The 27,020-nt window shown below is 37.4% G+C and overlaps 2 protein-coding genes across 3 annotated transcripts; one reads left to right on the plus strand and one right to left on the minus strand.

Moving 5' to 3' along the window:
- LOC121413811 (lebercilin-like protein) lies at nt 1-13,094 on the minus strand. 2 transcript variants are annotated; one of them, XM_041606775.1, is made up of 10 exons: nt 12,913-13,094; nt 10,433-11,033; nt 9,562-10,058; nt 8,949-9,086; nt 7,968-8,522; nt 6,804-7,199; nt 5,622-5,649; nt 3,837-4,112; nt 2,173-2,332; nt 1-778 (listed from the first exon to the last, which is right to left on the minus strand). In XM_041606775.1, the coding sequence occupies exons 2-10, from the start codon at nt 10,956-10,958 to the stop codon at nt 265-267; spliced, it is 3,090 nt and encodes a 1,029-aa protein (XP_041462709.1). In that variant the 5' UTR covers nt 10,959-11,033; nt 12,913-13,094; the 3' UTR covers nt 1-264. The 2 variants fall into 2 exon arrangements, with proteins under 2 accessions (XP_041462709.1, XP_041462710.1); XM_041606776.1 differs by lacking the exon at nt 12,913-13,094 and adding an exon at nt 12,591-12,679.
- Nucleotides 12,600-26,037, plus strand: LOC121413812 (DUF21 domain-containing protein At4g33700-like). The gene is made up of 10 exons (XM_041606777.1): nt 12,600-12,688; nt 14,174-14,238; nt 17,582-17,735; nt 19,798-20,056; nt 20,741-20,800; nt 21,380-21,486; nt 21,990-22,189; nt 22,613-22,936; nt 23,779-23,979; nt 24,412-26,037. The coding sequence occupies exons 2-10, from the start codon at nt 14,236-14,238 to the stop codon at nt 24,466-24,468; spliced, it is 1,365 nt and encodes a 454-aa protein (XP_041462711.1). The 5' UTR covers nt 12,600-12,688; nt 14,174-14,235; the 3' UTR covers nt 24,469-26,037.
- Nucleotides 26,038-27,020: the final 983 nt, after the last annotated feature.

Consider the following 27,020-nt stretch of genomic DNA (forward strand, 5'->3'; position numbering starts at 1 on the left):
AAAGCTTCATGAATATTAAACAAAAAAATACTTTTTCGATATGATTTGGAGTGGCTGACCAACTTGTGCCTCTACATATAAGCTTTCAAAGTGCAAAGGCAATTAATACCATGGAATGTTAAAAAATGTCAGAATATCAATTCTTATCATTACAGGGAAAGTCCATGCTGCACTGCTGCAAACAAACTAAAATGAGTTGTTTTCACTTGCATACAGACAGATTGATGAAATAATTTCTCTGCATTAGTCTCTTTCATGACCTCATCATAAAATCACTTCCTCGATATCGTCATCAAAGTCATCAAAACTGGACTTTGGCACGTTGACGGTCAAGCCGTTTGGTTTGTTCGATTGATTGAAGAGACTGCCCTGTTGCGTCTTCTTCTCCCATGGCAACGTGGTGCTGTCTGCGACCGGCTTCGCCTTCGTCGACGTCGAGAAGATAGACCCCTCGAAAGAATTTCTGCCTTTGTTTGGTGTGGTTGATTTATTGTCCGAAAAAAGATTAGACATCAAGTCCTTGGATTTATCCGCCTGCTTTGGTTTCGGCGTTGCAAAGAAATCATCGCTGTCGTCGTCATCGTCTTCAAACAACCCGCCTTTCTTGATGGGTGGTTTATCCCCCGCTGCAGCACGGCGCCCGAAGGAAGGGGCGTAACCTCCAAACGAGGTGTCAGAGTCTGCTGCAGGTTTTTTCTTTGGTGTTGATTGAGGGGATCCCAAAAGATCTGGATGGGAAGGCTTACCGTTGTGTAGATTCTCTATTGGCTGTGTGAATCTGGGAAGTATAAAAGAAAAAAGCACATGAAAAACGTACACATAAATCTATTCCCTAAAAATGAGGTCTAGCCTTTCAAAAAAAAATAGAAGGCACTCAGGAAGAATGACTTGTGTTTCATAAAGCTGTTTGACAAGTTACGCACAAATGGAACATGTTCTTAGGTCATACTCTTATATCAGTTATACAGGGATAATATTTAGTACAAGAAAGGTTCACCAGTCGTGCGTAAAGTCATTCGTATCTTACGAACAGCTTTATGAAATGCCAACCAGGCCCCGAGTACAAAGGTTTGGAAAGATCGCAAATATGAATGCACGATTCTATTTTTTTTTATTCTTGATCAGTTTTTTTTATTACAAAAAGAATTTTTACAAACCAAATTTTCAGTTGATAAAGTGCAGAAGAAATATGAAGGCAAAGAGGAAGACCACTTGGGCACTAGATTAAATGACAGTTGAACTAAGTGAGTATTAGACCAAGAGACAATTAGACTGAACAGTAATTGAACCAAACTGATTGTTTAATAACCAATTGGCCCTTATTTTAAAAACCTAATTTAACTTAGGCAACAGTTTAACTCTGTGCTAAAATCATAGGGAGCCAAATATGTCAACACTTTGTCTATATTTGTTTATGATAAATGTGCTCTTTTCTAGAGTTTGATGGAGAAGAAAGTATTTCAATTATTTTTTTCCAGACAGTTATGAATGATTTGGGAGTCAAATGAGTTTATAAATTGAACCTGGCCTGTTGGAGAGCTGTGACACAATTGGTGATCCACAGCTATCAAACCAGAATTCAGAATATAGGCCAGTGGATTTAGTGATGATGGCAACAGAAGATCTGACAAGTGGACTTGAGAAAACAGTCCTTACTCTACAATAACAAAATTTAGGGTAAGTTTTCATTGTGCCGCTCCAGCAACAGCATCAGCTATGATGAAGATCTGACGTAGCTTGAAGCCACGCAAGAGAAAGCTTACCCTTAAAACCAAGTAAATTTTCATGATTGTCTAATAAGCAAATTTTGCCATGTCACCCGCCAATTAGACGAACCTTTTCAGTGTGAACTGGGCCCCGTCTTGTAAAGAGTTATGCTTGATTTGATCAACCTAAGATATAGGGAAATCCATCAGTGTCATAATTTTCTTTCCACAGGAAATTTGCACAATGTCTTTGTAAACAAAGAGAAGCACACTGAATTTTCAAGAAAAAGACGCATGCATGAATATACATAATATCTATAAATTATTTTGAACAAAAGTGCAGTTTAGAAGTTGACGTTGCTGGCTTTCCATAGTTGAAGTCACTTGGATCAATTTTAACTCTTTGTAAGACGGGGCCCAGGACTAAATGGAATACGGTAGTCACCATCACTGGTTTATCACTTACTTGTATTCTTTCTTGCTGCCCCTTGATTCCGGCTTGTTATCAATCTCTTTCATCTTGGCAAGGAGGAGGTCCTTCTTTCTACGTTCCTCGGCAAGCCTCTCAGACTCCTCCTTCTGCTTCTTCCTCTGTGCAGCCAGTTCTTCTTCCTCTCGTTTTCTCTCTATATTCAGATAAAGGAAAAAAAGAATCTCAATAGCAAAGGGTTTATCAGAGAGCAAATATTATTAAGAGGTTGAAAATGAATCAATTTGTTTAAAAACATAACGATCAACAAATTTAACCCCTTGTTTACAGAGTTTGTGTAATCAAAGATTGTTATCGCATGTGTCTTCATTTTCTTGATAACGTACCACGTACATGTACAGGTAGCCAGGTTCATAATAAAATATTGACCATTCATATTGCGTAGCTACTATATTAATATACTCTACTGTGCTTTACATTCGGTATCATAGTATTATTATCCCTGTAGCTGAGCTGCCATGTAGATGCTCAAGTATTCAAGGAATTTCTATCTACCAGGGACCTATTCATCTCTCCTGGGTTGAGTGCAGCACAATGTGGGTAAATTTCTTGTTGAAGGAAAACACTCCATGGTTGGGAATCGAACCCACATCCCTTAGATTGAAAGACGAGAATCGTAACCACTAGACCACGACGCCCCCACAACATGCGGGTAAAAGTTTTACAAACTTTTGAACAAAAAAAGTGCTGCAAATTCCATCTACATTATTCTATTGCGAGTAAAAAAAAACCAATGCATACATGAACTTAATCATAAATACAATCAATATGCCATTTTAACTTAAGAAATTACTTTCACAGAGATATTGGTGAACCATTATAGCACTGTAAACAAACTGACAACAAACAAGGCAACACAGCATTCGCTTTGTGATGAAATACAACTACCGGTATATTTTCAGAAGCCTAAAACTGATATGTAGTTGCATCTAACCAAACATAGATAATTCTGTAATGAGCAGTACTCTACAAAGCCAACTAAGATTCAAAGACCTATTTAAAAATCTGTCAATTTCCAAAGTTTCAAAGCTTTGATGTGATATCACGACAAAAAACAGTGCAAGAATCTTAAAGACAGGAAATAATATGATAATGTCATGAAAATGAATTAAGCAAGTGATAACAAAAGAGGTAAAATTCCTGTTTATAGCAGAGATGCCAAGTTCAAGACCAGCTTTGCGTGAGATTTTCTGTGAATCTGAGTGAAATCACAGACATCGTGTACAATGTATATGGGGATAGGCTGTGGTAGTTGCATGAGACAGAGATTTGAGGGGGTGAACAAGAGTCCAAAATGCTTGAGTCTCACGCATAATGCGTGAGACTTGGTAGCCCCGGTATAGTCACATAATAGAGAGAAGAAAAAATAAATGAAAAACCATAATAAAAGTAGTACAAGAGCAAACTCACAAAGTCTCTATTATCACACTGATAAGAAAGTGAATACCAAAAATTTTCACATTAGTAAAAGAGAAAAGAAGAAGGAAACTAAAAGCAGATTGTTCTGTTCATGAAATAAGAAAAAAGAAGCAAAAATCAGTAAAGGAAATGTGTTAAGTGTTTTACAGAAAGGAAACACATGCACTCATGAATAATTCACCAAGGCAATGAACAGTAAAAAGACGTGCTAAGCTATTTACCATTATTATCGCCACTCTCTCTTGAGTCTGGCTTGCTACTGCCGCTATTCTGCCGAATATTACTGGAGTACTTGTGCAGGTCTCTGACGCTATTGACTGCAGCCACAGAATTACTGGGCTTGGAGGGCGGGGCACCCTTAGGTTTGGAGGGTGGGGCGTTCTTAGGCTTGGAGCCAAAGAAAGGAATGTTATCTTCCTCATCAGAAGACGCGTCATCAAAGATAGGTGTTTTGGGAGGGTTGTCCTCGGTGATGAAAGTGGAAGATTTGACAAGTGCTGGTGTTTTAAGGGGAAGGTGAAGAAATAGAGGGGGAAAAAAAGAAAAAATATTGTTTTTTTGTTTTGGATATGGGATGATTGTCACAGGGTTTTAGAGATTGCACGATAATACTACAAGAAAATTGTATGCTAACTTTAGCTGGAAGTAACATTGCAGAAAGAGACCTATTGAATATCAATGTAAAAAAAGGTGTGTGCTTTATTTCATATTTTAGAATGTGTGAGGAGGGACGTAATAGTGTGAACTTTCTTATTTAACTGCTCTGCAGTGCACATGTACTTCAGATTTTTTTTAATGAAAGAAATATACATTTGAATCATGAAATTGGAATTATTCTATTTTCAAAAGATTTCTAACCTTACAAAAAATCAAACAACATGCATTGAATTAAATTTTAAAGAGAAACAAGCTTGTTTTAGAAAGTACTGTGCCTCTGCAGTGATACACTTAATTTTTTTTCAAAATGTATTTTAATACCAAAATTTCTTCAGGTCAATTAAAAATCAAAAATATGAATCATCAAAATAACATGTGTTTCCCTCTATAAAACCCTTTTCATTATTGCACCTTTTTAGTTGCCTTATATTTCTTTTTATTTCTTGCCTTTCTTTTTAAAACAGCCCCTAAAAATGAAGCACATACACACCCGTAAGCCAGTTTTCACATAACCCATAAAGCTTCACACATTGCACTACAATCATTCTTCATCGTTGCAACAGTTATTAAAAACATAACATTGTCCCAATAGAAGCGGAAATAAATGATGTGCCATGGATTCAAAATGGAAGTTTCTGATACATCTTGAACTAATGTTGAAATGCTTGCATTGTGTAAATGAAGATGAACTATGATGGTTGTTGATACCCTACAGTTTCTGAATAAATATATATACACACTCTGTACATACATGTGGAAGATGGATAAGTGAATGAAAATGAAATGGAAATGTAAAGTCACCTTCGATTGATTGACTAATTGAATTATGAAAATGGAAGAATACTGAATAGAGGCAATGTATTCAGGTTGAGGATGGTGTTCTCGGGTTCAGCGAAAGTGTGCCATGGCATGGGAAAGATTAAAGTTATTTAGAAGCACCGTTATCTTTCAATGGAATCACTAGAAATATTGTTGTGAAGAACTGTGCCATACTTGCAAATGTATGCAATGTAATGTACATGTAAACTGTGTTAATAATGAAAAATGGAGAATACCTTTGATGTGCTGTGAGATCAGGGTCCTGTTTCATAAATCAACAGTTTCTGTACATACATAACAAATATACTATCACCCAATCAGGTTAAAGGATTTCAGTAGCTTTTGACTGTTATTTCAAATTTGTCATCACACGTTTTATGAAACAGGCCCCTGAATGTGTTCCATAAACATTACTACTGTCACTTGATTTTACATAATGGAAAAGATGTTTCTACATTTACAGTATAAAATATTTGTATAATGAGAGCAAAAGACACACGAACCAATGACAATAACACACTGACACCTACCTTCTTCTTTCTGTTTTCTTTCTCTCTCCTAAAAATAGAGGAAAAAAGTATGTAATTAGATACAGGTAACCATAAAATTTCGGAAGAAGGAATGAATTGTAATGAAATAAAACTTCAGCTTATACGTCTTGTACCACACAAAAAGTAGAAACTCCATCACACAAAGACGGTATAAAAAACCCATTGAAACTTTACAAAAAGGAGACACAAATCAATGAATAACAAGTACCATCAGTAAGGTCCCTCAGCCAATATCTTACCAAACGATATTATTTACAATTTAGGAAGACAGGGGTATCAAACACCACAAATGAAAACATTAGTGAAAATTGTGGAAAACAAGAGCATAAATAAACCCTTTTTTTTCCTTTCCATTCACTGCCTATAAGCAATCAATGGCAGGCAAATCATTTTGTATGAACCCCCCCCCTATTTTTTTTTTGCATTGTTACTCTTCTTGCATGATGTTAAATCCAATTCAAGAAGAAAGCCATTGAGAATGAACCTAGAATTTAATAGAGCACATAAATACCAAAACATATACATGTAATGCAATAAAATCATTTAAAAAAAATCAAGGGAAAAATCTTTTAAGGAAAATAATAGCACACCACAGAATTCTGGTTATAGGAAGAAGACTAAGGAGGGAAAATTAAAGAGGAATAAAAACTATATGTATACATTAGTCTACTGTCAGACCACACACATATATAAAGTATTATTTTCTAATTTCTATGCCTCTTTAGACACACGCTTCAGTGGGTGATTCATGAAGGTAGATTGAAAACAAATGTAAATATCTTTGACAGATGCGATATCAGCCTAAATTATTTTGAATTTTTTGTGTGTGTTGCAATTAATGTTATCATAATTGAAATATGATCTTTTAACGATCATTTGATGCCTAGTGAGGAAGTATTATGATAAAAGCTGGTATTTACAGGATGGCATCAAATTCTTTTTGTTGAAACTTACCAATTACAAAGTTAGATATAAAGTGAAAAAAAAGACTTTCAACAGTGTGTTTGCTGCACTTTCTGCACAAACAATATACTGGTATCTCAGTTGAGATACATTGTATTTCAATTCCCTATCTCATCAAGGTACCCATATTAGATCAATCACAACACTTCAAGTACCACATATCGACACTGAAAATAAAGCATGGAACGCAGGAGTTACCAGTGAAATATCCCTTGTTCTTCTTGGACTGTCCTTTCTCTCATCAGTCCTCAACCAAAATGGCTTCTTTTCTTCTTGTCTTCCCAACCTCCCACCCCCACCAACTTCCCTTTTTGCTTCTTCCGCCCTCTTTGGAGGTGTGCTAGTCGATGGCAAGAACGACGGCTTGTAAGAGTCTGTTTCTTTGGGAGGGTCTATGACCCGAGGCTTAGAGGAGTTGGCAAAAGATGGCTTGTACGACCCCGTTTCATTGAAAGAGTTTGATCCCGGGGCCTTAGAGGTGTTGGCATTGCTCTTATTGCTTGATGGGAAATAAGGCTCGTAAGCAGAGGTTTTTGCCTTGGTCTTGGAAGATTGATAAGGATTTTTAGGACCCGAAAAGAAGCTTAGCTGACCCTGTTCCCCGTGACGCATGCCAAGAGAAAGAAGATAGGCAAAATGTACATGTAAGCATATGATGAAGCAAGCAATATAATGTAGTTTATAAAAAGCAAAAGAAAAATTTACTACTACATGTATACAGTATGATCTACAGAGATAAATGAACAATACGAAGGTTGAAACTATATCTACTAGGCAACAAACACGAAGCTCATAGAAAGGAGGCTACTTGTAACTGTTATGTCCCTGAAGGCCTGAACATCCTTATACTGCTACCAAGGCAATTCAGACCAATGTTTGCGGTATTAAAGTCCCATGAACATCCAAAGAAAATGAGGAAGTTTTTTCAAACCGCAAATTTGCAATGGACAAATGGACACCTCCCAAAAAGCATACATTGATTTGGCATAGAAAATAATATACACCTACTGTACAGAAATTTTCAATTGCATTTTGTCCAAAGAAACAATGGATGGATGGGAATTTGGGGATTCATTATAATTAAAAGAAATGGCATACTACATGTTGGTGCATGCAGTAATCTGTCTAAAGCTATCATGATTATCTTTTTTTTCTGCCTGTTCATTAAAAGTCAAAGAATGTACATTGTACTGTTAGAAAGAAGTGTTGGTATGAGAGAGCTGTAAGGCACTACATGTACTTTGATCAATAGCTACAAATGAAATAAACTTCACAAAAATCTGAAACAATTGTAGTCAAATGCGTTTTTGCTCCTACAAGCACATAGTATTTAAGAGATATCTCGCAAGACCATAACATTACCTTCCGCTCCTCTTCTTCTTTCTTCTTCCTTTCCTCCTCTTCTTGCTCTAACCGTCTCCTCCTTTCTTCTTCTTCAGCTTTCCGCTTCTTTTCTTCCTCCTTTTCTCTCTTCCTTCTTTCCTCTGTCCTCCTCTTTTCCTCCTCCTGCCTTTCCCTCTTCTTAATCTCATTGTCCAAATCTTTGAGGATATCATCTTCCTTCCCAGCCTTGGGCGGAGCAGGTTTGAAACCACCATCAAGATCCATCAAGATCTTTTCATGTTCCGAGAGTTCCTTCTCCTTTTTCTTCTCTTTTCTTGGGGACACCTTCTTTTCTTCTTGCTTCACTTCCGGTTCGGGTGCCCTTGGTGTATGGTCCACCTTTCGCTTTTCCTCTGCCGATGATGACCTCTTGATGGTTGGCTTTGGTTTGGAGTTCTTGATGTCATCATTTGAGGTGGCTCGTGTCTGCGCAAGCGGCCTTGGAGAAGAGTCGAGGGTGGCGTTGAGCTTTGTGGGAGGTTTCATCACGCGATTACTGTAAATGTTCCTGATTTCAAGCTCTTTTTCTTTTTCCTTTGGAAGAAAAATAGAATGAAATAGAAATAAACAATTGCTTTGTGACAGAAAATGGTACATACATGTACATGTATTATTCAGGAGAAGAATCAGGAATTTGTGTCAATAAAGGGTCACAGAAGTATTTTTTTCCAGATTAAATTTCCAGACAAGCAAACAAAAGAAATTAAAGGGGCTCAGGGGAAAACAAGTCTCTAACTAAAAAAGTCATTTATGTTTGGAGAAATCTGACAAAAGGCCCTGACCCCGCCCCCCCAAAAAAAAAGAGAAAGGGAAAAAAATAAAAAGTCATCATTATTGACAATAATTGACAATTTCAAACCCACTATATATTGCTAGCTATAATACATTCATACTTTCTTGCACAAGCAAACTTTAGACAACTTCACTATAACTTGCACAATCTTCTCCAGTGATACTAACTTTGAGTTGGAATTTGATGGTTTGATTTTCGTCTTCAAGGTAGGAAACTCTGGCTCTGTACTCCCGTTCACGTTGCTTCCACTGCTCACTGTCATGCTTGACATTCTTCTTGACATTCTCAATGTGTTTCTCAAGCTCCTAAGAAAGAGGACGAGACGAAAAATAAAACTTAATATCGCTTTTAAAAGTACACGTAAAACAGAATGTCACATTTTACCCTTGGTAGCCACTTCAGTTCTGAATACTCTTCTTCCAGCAGGCCCTGCTTAACGTGATGATATTACCAGACATGCCAAACTGGAAGATCTACAGCAAGAAATATCATTCAAATCATGGGGAAAAAAAGGTTCACAATGTAACTAAGTCCGATCCTCTTACAATATCAACAGTACTTAAATTCCCAAATATATCAAATGTGAGTGAAAATAGATGTTTACACTAGTGTGTTTAATTTTCATTCTAAAAAAAAACAAAATACACTGTACTGCATGTTTTGGGTCCTCACCAAATTGTTCAAATTTCATTGCAATACATTATCATTTATTCATTCATCAAGTATCCTGCCAAACAAACATAACAGTGCATAGCAAGAGTTACAAAATTTTGAACTCACAGTTACTCTTCTTTCCTTCTCATCCAAGTTATCATGAAGCTTGTCAACTTTCCTCTGCAGCTTATCCCTGTCAAGGAGATGCTTGTTCTCGGCTAAGTGTCTAAGTTTCTTCACTTCATCATTCAACCTATTCAGCTCTTCATTCTTGTCCTTCAATCTCCTATCCTTATCCTTCTCCTTGTCCTGTGTCCTCCGCAGCCTCTCTCGAAGATTGTCCACTTCCGCTGCATGACTTCGCAGCAATTGAGGCAGTTCCTCATCTTTGTCCTCAAACTTTGCAAGGGCCGCCTCTTGGCGTCTTTGCAGTTGTTTCATCAACTTATTTTCCCTGATGGCATCGTCATATTTTCGCCGTAAATCATCAAAGTCACTCCGTAGTTTGTTGATGGTGTGTCCTTTGGCAGATAGCATTCTTCTTGTCACCTCTGTGCTCCTTGGAGATTGCTGTAAGCCAGTCACACTTTGTGATCTTCCTCCACCTTTCTTCTTTGGAGCACCTTCAAATTAAAAGAAATGTAATGGAAAGCACATACTTCATTGAGGTTTAACCTTTCACTTTTTTTTAAATTTTAGTATAATATTCGGGACATAAAAAGGGGCGAAATGGATCAACACCCAGCATATGTAGGCAATCCATTGGTGATAGATCAGCTCATAACATGCAAGTGGTTTCCGTTCATCCTTACATGTACACTGTACATCTGCCACATTATCTACACAAAGAGAACCATCAAGAAAGTCTGTTAGAATTTATCATTATTTACCAGAATTATTCTTTCTTTCTCCATAAATGAATCATCAACATCTCTGAATGTCTAAAATAAAGACTCCTCATCATCACCTTCTAAAGAAGGAAAAAAAAACAACCTACCTTTCTTTACACTAGGTTTCGTTGTTCTGGTTGTATAGCTGCTTCCATACGACCGATACGTTGATCTACTATCCTTGCTAGTCCCTGAGCTGTACCTGCTCGTAGATGCAGTAGTTCTCCGAGTTGATTTTTTATTCCTCACCGGGGATGCTCTTCTTGAATCCTGCATGGAATCCTCAGAGTCAAACGAGTCTGAATAGTCAGGCGTCCTTGATCTTGACCTTCTGTAACTAGGCGAAGTTGACCTTGACCTCGACCTTGAGCGGTCATAATACGACCCAGATGAATCTCTCTTATTCGACATGGTGTCCGATTCTCCTGTGAAATTGCCAGAAGTAGAGGATCTGGAGTGATGGGGCGAGGCTTTTCCGTTTTTTCTGCTCCCAGAGTCGGGTTTGTCGTCGTGGGGCGAGTTTGAAAATTGCGAGGGCGGGGTGACGCCCCGATGGTATTCTCCTTTCAAGGTAAAAGGTTCTTCTTGATCTCCATCAGAGTCAAAGAATGAGTCAATCGCATTTGAGGTCATATTCTGTTCAAATGAAAGCAATGAAAAACTGTGTCTCTCATCACTTTATTCTGTATTCAAATCTTGCTGGCATTTCTGGAAGAAAAACAAAACAAAATGAAAAACAGAAATTAAAGTTGAATGTGATAATGAAACATAATAATAATACTGAAATAATGATAATTATATGTTAAATATTAGTTATTATCACCCGTATCAGACATCTGAGCTGGTCATTTACCAAACCGTATTGCCCTATATTTTCTGAATATCGGGAAGGGTAGGTATATTGTTTGTATTTTCCTCGGTCTCAATGCGCGTATTTACTTTGCATGCAGAGACGACGCAAAATATACCTTTGTATTTTCCCTGGTCTCACATCCGGGCATTTGTGGATGCGTATAAAGAGATACGCTTCATAAGGATCCGCGCACCAACAATATACGTCATAATAAAGACATCACTGGATCCGAGCGCTTGCAAGTACGTCATAATGGTTGAAGTGCAGAGCCAAGACTCTTATATTAACATGACACAATAGAACTATTTTAAAAAGAAATGTCACCATTATCATGATTTTTGCTCTGGATATCTGATTTGGTTGATAATAAAAATATTGACTGGCTCTTCTTTCGGGGAACATCAAATATATTGCCCTTAAAAGACCCATATTGCCCTCGTCTAAAGACTCGAGCCAATATGATTCTTTTGCTGGCAATATATTTGATGTTCCCTCAAGGCCAGTCAATATTATATAATTATCAAACAATAAAACACATAAAATGATACAGAATATAAAGCAAGAGTGAAGAGACAATGACTGTTTTTTCCCCCATACTGTCATTACAGGACTGTACACCTACAGTAGTTACAGGATTAAGAAAAACAACGGAAATCTACAAAAAAATAGTAATGATGTACCAGACTGAGCCAGAAAATATTTCAATCTCACAATTTAAAAATGTTAACAAATTACATTCCCAAGAATGCAGCTACTCATAGTCATCATCACCAGATCATTTATATCAACATCATTATCATCATCATCATCATCAATTATCCTTATCATAAATTATCATCATCAACTTCATCATGAAGACTACAATGATCACTATTTCTGATGAATTGTTAATTTATTATCAAAACCAGGGCAGTATGAAATTCTACATTTGCATCTACAATGATCTTCACCTTGATCTGTAATGCTACATATAGATCGAGGCCCAGTAGATTGATGGAAATTGCCTGAATCAATAATGTAACAATCTTCAACTTCAAGTCAACCTCAATCCATGCAAGGACAAGCAACAATGCACTAGCAGTAGCAGACGTAGTCAAGTCTCAAGACAATCACACTGATGATGACTGATGATTTATCAAATGCAAATGAAATACATTGCTTAATTAATAACTCAGCTCAATAGATAAAGCCTAGGAGAGGGGATATTTAAAGTAGCATTATGTATGAAGGTCTATTTTTTTCAAATCACATGATCAAGATTAGCCCATCTGCAAATTAAAAAAAAAAATCATCCCGACTTGATCGCTCAACCGGAAACGCACACGGAACAATTCACATTTGCAGCGACCCATCGTAGGCCCTAGACTGGAATTGGAAATTGAGTCAACCAAATTGAGCAAAAAACAACTCACACTAATTTCATCAATCCGCACTAAACGCCGTTCCACATACGAGCAATATGATTATTTGACATCCAAAGCTTCTAAAGACGTTTCCAAAAGTCAATAAGGTAAGTAAACGCTACGAAAATTCACTCAATTTTATTTTTGTCCACTAAAATAGAAACAGCAGCGAAGTTCTGCTCGATCGCTATGCGGCTAGCCACGGGGAGTGGTCAACCTTGAAAACATATCGACAGAGCATCGACTTCTTCTTTAAAAACTGGCATTTCGCAACATTCGAAGATTACCTTTTCAAACGACATAGCAATACTTATTAATGATATGAGCATACTTTACGATATTTTGACTTCATGTATATTTTCCTGCCGAGTAAATCATTTCATTTAGATATTTTCGCAGACTTTCCTGGACGATTTCTTTGAGGCCCTGTGGTATTTCGGCGTTGCGAGCATAGCGATTACATTGTTTTGAAACGCAAATATGGCAACCATGTGACGTTTCGGTTTGTCGCCATCTAGCGTTCACTCTAGCGTCTTTTCTCGGTCTCGAAATCCCGGATCCCTCCCTACTATATTTGCCGGGTCATTTTGTTGTTCTTTATTTTTTTTAATCCTTTTTGATTCTATCTCCACATTTCAATGACAATATTATACTACGTCTACAATAATTTTAACATCACTCAACAATGAATGTGATAAGTGAAAATCGTCCATTATCTATTTTTCTAATTAAAAAGTTAATCAAATATAATTGCTGAAACATGTAACAATTAGGCGTATGTATCCGTGGGGTACTTACGGGCCCACAAAAATTGAGGGGGCCAGATATGGCGTATCGGGCTGAATGTACATTGTCAAAAGTTGCAAGCGAGCGATGGGGAAGAGCAAATATTTCAAATTTTTTATGTTAAAAATCTAATTTTGTGATTGACTTCATATTTACAAATGCAATATTTCACCTTTCTATCTTTCTTTTTTGTTCTCTTTATTTTTTGGTCGTGATTTCATTTTTTTGTATGCCACTGATCATCAGTAAAAATGTGTGAGACCGTCATCTTGAGCTAAATTGAGCTTGAATCTGATGGTGGCCATGCCAAGGACCGGAAGAGGAAAGAGAATAACCTGATCGGAACGTCCCAATGCCCCTCCTCCCTATTCCCTGTTTCGGTGCTGTTGCGCCTGGTTTTTAATCCATGAAAAAAAAAGTACTGATTCAAACTCTGATATCATTAAAATATTTTGCTGAAGACAGTCAGACAGGGTAGGTCAGTATGCAGCGCTTATGTTGGAAATGTCGGTTATGTATATTATTATTTGATTGCCAGTACAAACTGAAAAAAAATGAATTATATTATTTTGCACATTGCAAGAGGGGGGGGGGGGGGGGATTGCACAGTTGCCGCCAATTTTCATTGCTATCATGTTTCTTACTTAATAAAATTTAATCACATTTACAATCCTTGAACTAGGGATGCTGGTACAAAATATATCAAATGTACTTTGATGATGAAAAAAAAGATGTATCATGTTAAGTTTACTATTTCACTGACTCCTTTCTCATAGTTTGTTTCCATATTTCATTTCATCCTTCAGGGGTGTGAAGACAAGTTTTCAGATTGGATCTCTGTGGAGAAGGTCATATTTACACAAGCGAGATGGTAAGCAACACACTTTTCAAATTTTTAGTTTGATAGTCATGCATTTTATACATTTTCTCAGCAATGCTTCATTATACACTTATTTTGATGATTTTATTCCAATTGCAAGGATTTATTTGTAGGTAATATAAAATCCGTAAAAAAATCATACTATTTATACTTTACTAAATATTAGTTTTTGTTGATTGGTTCTTATAGTAGAATGAGACAAAATTCAATGTTTTTCATAATAAGTACACAGCAAAAACTGTGGTGTTAACCAGTGTACAGAGGACCACACCAGTTATTTTACACCGGTGTTAAATTTGTGGTGTTATTCTTACTCCTATAGGTGTTATTACAACACCTATGGTTGTTACATTTACACTCTTTGGTGTTATGTTCAATCTCTAGGTGTTATTTTAACACCTCAGGGTGTGGTCCTCTATTAACACCAATTGGTGTTAGTTTTAAAACCACAGTTTTTACAGTGTATATTTATGTTGAATACAGGGACAGTATATACCAGGGTATTGAATCATGATGCAAATATATACAGTCTCACATAAGGAATTTTAGTCAGTTTTTTAACTTGGGAGTGAAATATCATTTTCATATATATATATATGCTAACTTCCTCATCAGAAATTTCCATGAAGTCTTAATGTGAAGAATATTTGTACTAGTCATAGTGCTGACCAAGGGAGGGGGCGTAGTGGACGAGACACCCCCCCTTCCCCACCCCCCATCCTGTCCAATGGTAGTGAAAAGAGCCAAGGCCATTAGGAAGGAAAGAAATAGAAGAAAATGAGGGAGGGGAGAAGATGGAAAAATTAATGAAACAAGAAAAGTGGATAATAAGGAAAAAAGAAGAAAGATTTCAGCTCATTGGAAAAAAAAATTGCCTGCACCTCTGCTCACATTGTATGATGCATAGATGGAAATGTGAGGGGGGGGGGGCAGAGGGACGCATTTCCCCACTCTTTGGAAAGGGGGAGGGACACAGTATCAAATGTCCCCCCCCCACACACACACACACACTATTCTTGGAAGTAGCACACAAAAAGGGAAAGAAAAGGGGAAGAAAGAAAGGAAAAGAGAGGAGAAAAAAAGATCAGGACTGAGGCGAGTGAATGAAATGAAGGTGAGTGGAAGAATCTTTCATGTCACTACAGGTCTATATGAAAATTTTGCACGCTTCGAATTGCCTGTTCTTTGAGATACTGACATATCTTGCTCAATGGGCTGATATGAACCTTAAAAATATCAGGTTTTTAAGTCATAAGACAAAACCATTCTCGTACATCAAACTTTCATGATTTACAAATTGATTTAAAGAAAAAAGTGTTCTGTAAAATTTCCGTTTTTACGGTCTGAATAACTCAACAGCAATTTCATGTTTATTTGTCAAGTACCTGTTCCCTTCGTGTAGACCACACAGTTATCAAAATATCCCTTTTCAGGACTGATTGTGATAACGTATCATCTAACGCTGTGCGCTCGCATTTCAATCGGTGATTTTTATTTTTACATATGATAATTAATTCTAACGAACTACTTTAAATCCTCCTTTCATGACAGTTTATAAAAAATGTCGGCTTGCGATTTGCACTTGGATTATTTTAGTTAAAAATATATTAGGCATGCATCCTATTCATAATTACAAAAGAGCTTAAAATGTCCAGTTTTCTGATATTGATATCAACAATTTTTCGCGCTCTCATTAGGCTTATTAGATGAAAAGACGTAATAACATTTTTATGAAGTCCTAATAATCAAATTGTGCCTTTTTTCAGAACGGAATATCTACAAATTTCATTTCGCGCTTATACCTCAGTCACATTTTTGTCTACGGCGGCCGTAAGGGGAGGGCGAAAACAGCAGCTTTAAATTTTGTTTGAAGAAAACGGCTGTTTTCGACTCGCCGTACGGCCGTCGTAGAGCAAATGTGACCGAGGTATTAGGAAGAGGAATAGGAAGATATTTATAATTTTCATACGACGTGAATAGGTCCCACTGCTAGGTCAAAGTATTTGTGGAAAAAAATATCAGCTCGCGCTTCGCGCTCACATTGTCTATTAATTGCGATCCGTATCCACTTCAGAATTTTCCTATAGAGTGCTTGAAATGATGCTTAAATTCACCCTTTTTCTGATCGGAATGTCAAATATTTTCATCTCGCGCTCTCATCATTGATTTGCATAAAAAAGGTATTTAGAAAGCCCAAGATTTTAGGTCTAAATCTTAAAATGCGAGAGAATGGTTATTGAGATACGCAGCTTTTTTCTTTATTTAAAATGTGGTTAAATTATCCAGTTTCAGATCAGAATAGCAAAAAATATTCTGCTCGCTCTTCGCACTCACATTATTAATGTGGGAAGATACCGAATTACCCATCCTTATCGCGATTTACAAAACATGAATAGAGTGTTTAGTTTTTAAGTCTTATTCTCAATTTAGTTTCTGCTCGCGTTCGCCATCTCATCAAATCTTTGCAAAAAGTGCCAGAATTTCCAGGTTTTAGGTCTGAATGTCTAAAATTCTCAGCTCGTGCTTCGCGTTCAGATTATTTATTGAAAAACATTAATTATCTTGTATATTGGCCAGTTTTTCAGCTCAGAATATAAACGGTTTTCAGTTCGTGCTTTGTTTTTTGATACCGATTGAGTATGGGGAAAAGTGTTCCTCTCTTCATCAGTATTTTGAAGGACGTATAGGATAATCATTGTGACCGCATAGTGTGAGATGAATATAATTTATGTTACTGAATTATTTCATAATACTAAAAACAATTGTGTCTGTAAAGCCGCAGCAATGGTAATGATTATAAATATTTTTGAAGTTGTTTTCTTCATAAGCCCCAAATTGTAAGGACAGAACGTTCTGGGATAAAATATTAAATTCCTCTAAAGCGATAGCGGTTCAGGCAAATGTTGGATCCAGGGCACACTGTTTATATCTGGTCTATTTTCTTCGCGATTTTTTTTTTCTTCTAAAAATTACGAAGTGTAATCAAAAGTACAAATGTTCTTTTTCGTTAGAAAAATATATGCCATTATTGCCCAAACAAAATGACAAGCGATAAAGAAAATAAATGAATTGATTAACAAACTTCATCACCAAAAAAAAAAACATTACGAGCAATTTAAATGACGTCACATGTTCTTTACTTTTGGCAGATCGCAATTCGTCCAGCCCCCTCCCTTCAAATACAAGCCTAAGCATGTGGTTCTGTTTCCCGTTTATTATTGATTATGGTTAGTCCTTAGTGTTTTCTGTTGTTTGTTTTAGGGGATATTATTGTTTTGTTGGTGCTATCTCATAAATCATGTAAATTCATCCATAATCCCTTTTTCATCATCAGGCAAACACGATGTTTATCAACTGTACGGTTGTCGATGATGCCACAGTCCAATGCAATGGAACTGATTACCTGTTACCCGAGGCACCCCTTGGACCCGATGAACCTCAGTTCTGGATCTACATAGGGGTCTACATTGCACTGATGCTCTTTGCCGGTGAGTGCCAGATGGGGTAGCCCGGGGGGGGGGGGGGGCAAAAAAAAAGATTACTTTTATTTTCCGGCTAAGATTATCATTGCCTTGATTAATAATAATAATAACAATATGATGATAATAATAATAGTAATAATAGTAATAACGCTGTTCTTGTATAGCATGTGACACATTATGCAATATTATGTCTATGCGCTTCCAAAGGACTTGGATATTATTACACTGGCTGATTTTTATTAGTTTGGGGGATTTATATTAATCCCTGTTTTTATGTCAAGCTAATTAAAATATTAGCGATTAGCCAATATGTCTGTTAATGACTCCTGTATTAACGTGATATGTCCTTGGTATTTATCTTGTTAAGTATTTTACTTCCTTTTGCTATGTTGAATATTGATTGTGTATGCTTTTTACAGCTTCTTCCTTATTTAACTTATGAACTTTAGAAATAAGAATATGAATTTACCGGTAGGAAGTAATTCCTTAAGAAGCTGTATGCGCTATGAACGCCTAGCTATAGCCGGGTAATTTAGGAGCGACTTGAGCACCTAACAAGGTGGATATGTGCGCAATATAAATATCCTATATTATTTAATTCAGTTATTTGTTTATACCTATTTGTGTTCTGTTGAAAATTCTTACTTTTTCACCCTCTTTTTATCATTTCTATTGATCAATATGAACAATAATATAATGGATTATTCAAGTAAAAAAGACTACATGTTATTTGTGACTTGCTCTCAAATTCCTTTGATTATTGAAATGAGAATGGTTTGATGTCAGAAAACCGGGATTTTTTTTCACTTGGATTCCCAAGTACGACAAAGACATGTATACGCGGAAGAACCATACTTCCGCCTGGCTATATATTTAGGTGCCATTTTCCAAGACGAAGCTTTCAGCGATTACTTCCTGGTTAGCAGTTTGTTTCATTGGTTCAGATGCATAAAAAGTAGCAATTGCTTTTGCCAGGCTTTTGCTTGAATCCGTACTTATACAAATGAGCGAGCAAATGATTTTGCTACATTTAGTAAGCTCTGCTTTTGCTAGCAAGGGCGAGCAATTGCTAAATGTCTGGTAGCATCAGGCGCGGATCCGGGGGGGGGGGGGGCACAGGGAACACCGTGCGAGAAGCAAAATCAAAAATTTGTAAAGTAAAAATGCCATTAAAGCAGAGGTGTGCCCCCTTTTTTAAATTGAAGACCTTGCCTTTAATGTGAACATTCAGCATTTGCTTGTGGTTTTTCAAGCCCTGTCAAAGCAGCTTCAGCGATCGCTTGATCAGGGCGTTCGCGTTTTATAATAATTTTATGCACCTGAGGGAGAACTCCAAGGTGTACAGTAGCCTACATGAATATATGTTTTATTCCTATTAAGTGCAAAACCGAATACTAACTATTTGAATTTCTTAATTAGAAATAAGTTAAAGGGATAGTAGTTTGACCCATGTCTAAGGAAAAGATGTTACATGGGAGAAGCTGTATTTTGCACTGCCTCTGCATTCAAGTCCAGCATTTGTGTCGTGTTCGCACCAGGTGACGTCACTTTTATTGTTCAAACCGCTAGCAATTGGTCTTTGAAGGGAAGAAAAAGGTTTAAGCCAAAGTACATAAAGTGTTTAGGCCGATGCATATGAAATAAAGGAATTGCTATTTCATGTTCTTGTGCTATATAGGCTAGCAATTGCTACTTTTTATGCATCTGACCCATTATCATGATTGTGTCTTCTTTTCATGGAAGAAAATTGGGAGTACATTACCGTCGTTGTGATATATTCCCCAAATCCCATTTGTTAATGTAACAATGCCAAAAGACATCATTAGCGCGGCGGCCGTCTTGGTGGGGGTGTCCAAGAATTTCGAATTTTGTATGGCAACCAGTGGGAAAGTGTCCTCACACCCCATCCTGCCTTGATGAAAAAAATCGAGAAATTACCGCGCATGAAAGACAAGATGACAAACACCTGAAAATGTATGTTTGCAATCTTCAATATAATGCCTCATACGTTTTCGTGATGGCAAAAGTCCGAATTCGACAAGACAATTTCTTCCCAAATTTCTTCTAGGTTTGATGGCTGGGTTGACCCTTGGTCTTTTGTCTCTGGACATCACTACTTTACAAGTTCTCTCGACGGCCGGCACCCCGAGCGAGCAGGTCTATGCCACTCGTATCCTTCCACTGGTCAAGAACTCCCATCTCCTTCTCGTCACTCTCATCCTTGCCAACGCCGCGGCCGTCGAGTCTATGCCCATCTTTCTCGATCACCTCACCAACCCGATCATCGCCGTCGTCGTATCCGTAACGGCGGTTCTCATTTTCGGAGAGTAAGTTTGTTGTCCATTCTTTAAAAAAAGCAAGAATATTCGGCGCTTTTCTAAGGGGTTGAACTTGAAGCTGAATTACTCAATTTTTTGCGAGTCAATTATTATAGCAAGGTTTAGGAAGAAAAGCCACTTCTTTGAAATAGCCACTTTTGCTGCTTTCGCGCTCTGTTCATTCATTAAGACCTTTGTGAACCCTGTGCACCAGTCTATATCATGAATCATACATTCTTCCCCTACCCCTCAAAATAACTGTCTGACAGTTCTTCTATTTTTTTTCCTGATTGACAAAAAGCAAGAGAAAAAAAATCAACACTCTACTGCTTCTGAACTACCAAATCCCATCATCACCTTAATTGCTACACTTTGTTTTTTCCCCGTTTTTTTTTATTAGCAATGTACTTTTTATCAATATCGAAGAGTTCTTTGAGTGTATGGAGATGACTTAATTTATCCATATACTTTACGATATCACGGGACTACACATCCCAATGAACTTCTGACTGACTGCAATATTAAGTACTCTTTTCCACTGATACCTGCATCTTTCTCATCATTTTCTTTAGAATCAGTATCTTCCATAGCATTTTCTGTATAGTCATTATCTTTCATATTGAATTACTTAGAGTCTTATTAATTTTCATACTCTTTTTCCCTTATATTGTTGTTCATTATATTCCTGTACAGAGTACTGCCGCAGTCTATATGCTCAAAATATGGATTGGCTATTGGAGCAAATATGGCATGGTATGTTCTATATCTACAGCATCACATCGTGTGATGTTGATTATTAATTTTGATTTTTTTTTAGTCTAGACCTACTTTATATAAGGCGATATTTGAGCTTTCACACAGTGTGCATGGCTCTTAACCGAAATGGGCACTATTGTAGTCTAATTATTTTTCTTATTTTCTTATTTATATTTTTAAATCCCCTTCCGAATAGTATTTTCTTTTCCTACTTTTTAATCAGTTTGAAAATCAAAGGAGAGTTAGCGGAGCAACATCATCTTCATGTACTTATACATGACGAATTGAGGGTACTATATTGCTCTTACTCATCTTTTATAGTATTGATAAATCTTGCCAGATGGTCTGACATCAATGAATGTTACAGAATGACAGCATGCTTATCCTTTTAAGATGTTTAAATCTAAGTTGTAAACGATTTGGATTCGGGGTCTTACAAAATCACCTGTAAATCTTTACTCATTCAAGATATTCAACGTTTTCTACAAATCTTTCAAGTCAATGCATCGATAAAAAAAACATTATTTGATATTGAGCTATTTGACCGACATCACTACTTGCCCCGTTTCTCTGTAGGTTTGTGTATATCCTCATTGCCCTAACCTTTGTTATTTCGTGGCCAATCGCCAAATTGCTGACTCTACTTCTAGGAGAAGGAACGGGGACCTTCTACCGGAGATCAGGTCTGTAGTTATGCTCGGTTTTCTCTTTTGTTTTATCATAATATTATGAAACCAAGAACATGATTTTTACCCTTTAACGATGTGATTAAAACATTTTACAATATAATCCGGCGAGACACGCGCACTTCAGATGGATTACGGCATTAAATTGACATCTCGTACCTTGAGATATGGCTTGGATTTCATTTTTAATGTTTGGAATGTCCGTATCACCCATTGCAAAAAAATAACATACAAAAACATCGATAGATAACGAATTTGTAAGAATGTTATTTTGAGGTTTGAACTTAAAGGGGACATCAGGCTGTAGTCATTGAAGAGGAAGTCGGCCCAGATCAGGCGACGAGCTCACCATTGGTCGTTTTCCTTGTTCTTTAGAATGTTGCTTAACCGTCTGGAAACCTTTGTGCTTTATCAGTTTTTACTCTTGAATGTTTGGGACCACCTACTGTTATATTTACCAACAGGTTAATAAAATACCCTTTATCGACTTTTCTTAACAGAATTGAAAGCACTAGTTGATATCCAGGCTACCTCCCCCGACGCCGCGGCAGAGGATAGCGCCCTAACACAGGACGAAGTGCTGATCATCAAGGGTGCTCTAGATGCCGAGGGCAAGGTTGCTAGGGACGCTATGATACCTCTTGATAAGACCTTCATGTTGGACTACTATGGTTTACTTGATAGGAAGATCATGGAGCAGGTTTGGAATAAACACATTTCACATTTATCGGGTTAAGCAGGTCTGTTTTGGGGTAAAGTTTCGGTGGAATTCGTAAGGTATTTACCGTTTGTGAAGGTGGTGCGACAAACTATCAATTCTAGTATAAATATGGATGTAGCTATCTTTCCGTAGAAAAAGTGGGGAAATAGCGTCATATCGCGGATGCGTAAGGGATCGTCTCATTCACTGAAACAAAAGGTGGTATTTGTTTTATATTCCACATCTGTGAGTCATTTAATGATTTAAAAGAAAATAATTATGCCTGTATACACTTAAATTGCAAGAGTGACGTATTTTTTCTTAATTAAATTTTGAATTGTTTATGATTGACAGTGCATGTATCTGTCTATTTTGGAGAACTTAACTTATAAACATTGCTTATTACTTCCCAATTGTGTCTAGCTCATGGCAAACGGATACTCGCACGTTCCCGTCTACAAAGACGACCGTAAGAACATCCAAGGGGAGTTTGTGGTCAAGAACCTTATCATCCTCGATCCAGATGATAATGAACCCATCGCAGCATCTCTAGATAAATACGGACGCCCCCTCCACTCCATAGCGGCTACCAAGCCCCTGTATAACATTCTTGACGAGATGATGGATGGGAAATATCGCATGGCGGCGATCTACGACACCCCGGCCGTCTTGCCGACCATAGACGAGGCTGACGGTAACGCTCCAAGTACGCCAACGCTGCCAACTACAACGTCACATCCTGGAATGGTAGGAGATGTGCTTGGATAATTCGGAGTTGCTTATAAACACCCGTAGCTTTGCTTGCCTGGAGGAGATTTTTGGTTGTGATAGTTACGATGGCGATGATGATCGTGGTGGTGGTTGTGGTGACGATGGTGATGATGATTGTAATGATTAAAGTTGTGATAGCGATTATGATGATCACCATTATCATCGTCATGATCTTGGTCATGGTGATCATGATGATCATGCTGCTGCTAATGAGGATGGTGGTAAGGATGATATAAAGCCCTTGAAGTAATAATAGTAACATCCTTTATTTTGGCCAAAATTTTAAGACATCTTTAATGACGTAGTATCCTAGGTGTTACACCTTTGGGGTCCCCTTGCTTTCGTAGCCATCGTATTCGATAAATTTATCTTAATAAAAGACAACAACAACAGTTTACAAAATATTCATTCCATGTGAAGTTTTCTGGCTAGGTCGATAACAGGTCTTATTGCTGAGGATTTGACGGGGTTTTTTTTGTCTCGAAATTTTAAGATATTGGTTTCTAATCTTCCTTGCTGTCGCCTGTCACATTTAAGATCAGAATTACCAGAATAGCAAGCAATTTCGCAACGTTCGTGCGCGATCAGGGTCCGGTAACTCGACAATAATTTATCATCAAATTCAGCAACCAACTTTTGATATAATGACGTTCATATGAGTATAATCGATGCCGATTACTTCAACGATGAAGTCGTACCTTTCTTATCAATGTGATACTCTTTAATATCCGTAACGCTCCTAAATTCGTAAGCCCAATCCTTTAAGCACGGTAATTGTAGCCATTGGTGATATTCGCTCTTAACCGTTTCATCAACAGGACATTATCGGCTTCATCACGCTGTGGAACGTCCTAGAGGTCGTTCTGGGTGAGCCAATCATATCATCCGATGACGTCTACGCCAGTGTACGCCAGAAAGTCCAGATGGGTAAAGTTAAACTGGTCCGGTCACACAGCATGATGCCGGCTACCACGGCAAGCAACACAGGCTCCATCAACTCACCTCCACCTCCTCTAACGGTAAGTTTTATGTGGCTAACTGTGGCTTCAGTGGTGTTGATTGTAGTTTGATTGAGATGATGCATTGGAGGGATTGTAATTTGAAGATGAGATTCGAAAAGGGTCTATGATCCTTGTAGTATATAGAGGTGACAATCCGAGTTGAGTCAACATAAGAATCTAGTGACTCATTAGAACAGGGAGGAATGATGGTCAAGGAGAAAATGAGTAATACTATTTATAACAAAACTCCCTTGATTGGTTGATGACGATGTTGCAGCCAGTGACGAATTTAGAAGCTGCAAGTATTCGGAGAGGACAATTATTTTCCGGCAGTAATTGCATGTTGAACCATGATAGTCCCTTTCCTACCATCTGCACGTTTGATACTCCTACTCTCTCTCTACATCTCTTATACCTACAGACATATCTTTTTCTATTCGTTTTTTGTAGCCCCAGCCGAATAGTGCAGAAAATACACCACTTCTGTCTTCAGGAAACATGGTCTGATACGGGAGAACGGTCACTTCTCAATAATGGACTACCAGGGGGCCGTTTCATAAAGCTGTTCGTAAGTTAAGAGCGAATTTAAGAACGACTGATGAACCTTTCTTGCGCGCTAAACCATCGCCAAAGGTGTGTAACATCATGGACCTACTCCCCGGCCTACTCCATGGTAACATTTACCAAAAGAAAGGATCACCAGCCGTTCTTAAAGTCGCTCTTATCTTACAAACAGCTTTATGAATCACACACCAGTACTAATCGTGTCGAACATAGTAGAATGACATTACTCGGGTATTAATGGCTAGACCCATTTCTAAATGCTACGACTCGTGATAAGCCGGGGCTATATGTTGCACGGTATGATTGATATCATAGGGACATTACGGTTTTTTGGACGGGAACATTCCCGAGAACGCTGAATACTGCTAGTATCAAATGGAACAGAACTGATCAACAACGTGCAGGCAGATCTGCATGCACTTCATACATTACTTGTATGTGCACGCTGACTGAGGCTGAGTGAAGCATTTAGCGTTCTTGCCTTTGGAACGCTTCCGTCCTTTAGCGTAAAGTCTGTAACTAGATCGTAGAGGAGATATAAAAGAGATTAATGAACGTAATATTTTATGTGTTGAATGTCATTTTATATCATATTTAACGTAGTTGAATGAACCAAGGCTTCCAATGTACCCACAGACATACAAACTAAAAGTCATCGGATATATACATGTACAAGGTATGGATATTTGTTTTGGGTTGTTGCATTAGAACATGTATATACGCCTTGTTAAATGGTTAACTAATGGTAACTAGAAGTAACTGATGAATATGGTTTGATTTGGGTGATTAGGATTTTATATTTTTTCTTTAAATTTGATAATGAACTAGAAAACAAATATTGTGAGAGTATTTTTCTGGTAGTAATTGAGAGTTCTCTCTTTTTTAACCAATCACTTTGTTGCTGATGAATCTCTTGAAGAATAACTTCGGTCATCAATAACAAATCGTGAGTATCATGATTTTAATTTCAAGTGAGAATTCTAAAATTTAAATGAGATTACGCCCATAAGTGAACAGGGAGATGGTACAGGAAACATTATGTGACTTCATTATCTTTTCAAGATTCATCAATTAATCACAACGATATGTCATAAAATGTAAAATCCCGTCAGAATAACGTACTTAATAATTTCGGTGAGTTTATTGTGGGAAAATATGGTTTGGAGTTACATTTTGAGATTTACGGGGATAATTGATATTTTCATAAATTCATAGACACACTCCCGTGCTTGAACATGAAGTTAATCGTATTGTCTTGCTATTTATATGTACAATAAATTGATTCTTTGTTAAAAACAATTGCCAAAATGTGTGCATGCACACACATTTAATTTCCTTGGTTCACCTACCATGCCAAAATAAACGTGAACGCAAAACGTTTCAATAAAGGACTGATTGAGATGTCCTCGCTCTCTAGATCTATGTTTGACTAAAGGTCGAGTGAAAGAATTCCGACTGTTTGCATAACGTGTTTGTACTTTAGAGGTAAAGCTAGTCCTTTCGGCTAGTAAGTCGCTCTTTGGAAAATTTATATTTATATTAATAATGAGAACAGTGTAATGATTTAGCTTTACTGACGTCGTACAGTACTCTGCTACATTTCCAAAATGGCAGTCTCACACGTCCCAATATCTACCGACTTGGCCTTCAATTCTGTTGTTCGGATTTTAATCTCTGTTGTGGGCCTTTCGCGTCTTCATCCTTCAGGGGAGTCTAGGACCATCGGGCTTTTAGAAAGGGCCCGTAGTACAAACATTAGTAGTTAATTTGGAACGTATCCTTATTTTGTGTCAAATATCCAAGTGCCAAGCATGTTTACTCTTGTAATTGAAAAAGTATTTTGTATCTCTAACAAATGGAACAAAAATTATGGCGATGGAAATAAAATGATGATTTATTATCCTGAACGAAAATGAAGATGACTGATGTTTCAAAGTTTTTAGGGTTTTATATGAAGAAACTCTTAATGTAGCCTGTGGAGAGTATTGAAGAGTATTCTTTGTGAAAGAGAAGAGAGAGACGAAATATGAGTCGGGGGGGGGGGGTAGTATAGAAGAGAGGATAAGATAGGAGAGGGGGGAGACGGCGGGATGGGACTGGAAGGTGGGGGAGAGTGAGGTATTAAATTCATTTAGGGTACTGCGATAATGCGGCAGATTGGACCTGGGGGACGTTTCATCAACATTTTTGTCCGACAAGTCGTCAGATCTTTCTTTGGTAACTGTCGGATAAAGTGGGACTTGTGGGTATAATATTCCTTTAGAAATCGAGAGGAACGTGATTCGACAATGCATTTGATGAAAATGTGTGACGTCATCACCTTAGCAGAATGTGCGAATCCTATTCTAACATGTCAAATGTACGTCATCTTGTCCATTTATTTTCTATAAAGCATCTACCGACAGAACTTCGTTAATTGACAAGCAGTTTAAATGTTCACAAACAAGGTTGTAGAGTATATACAATTGTAGCGTACGGTACATCGCCTTTTCATC

This window comes from Lytechinus variegatus, chromosome 4, assembly GCF_018143015.1.
Source record: "Lytechinus variegatus isolate NC3 chromosome 4, Lvar_3.0, whole genome shotgun sequence".
In the NCBI taxonomy this organism is placed as follows: Eukaryota; Metazoa; Echinodermata; class Echinoidea; order Temnopleuroida; family Toxopneustidae; genus Lytechinus; species Lytechinus variegatus.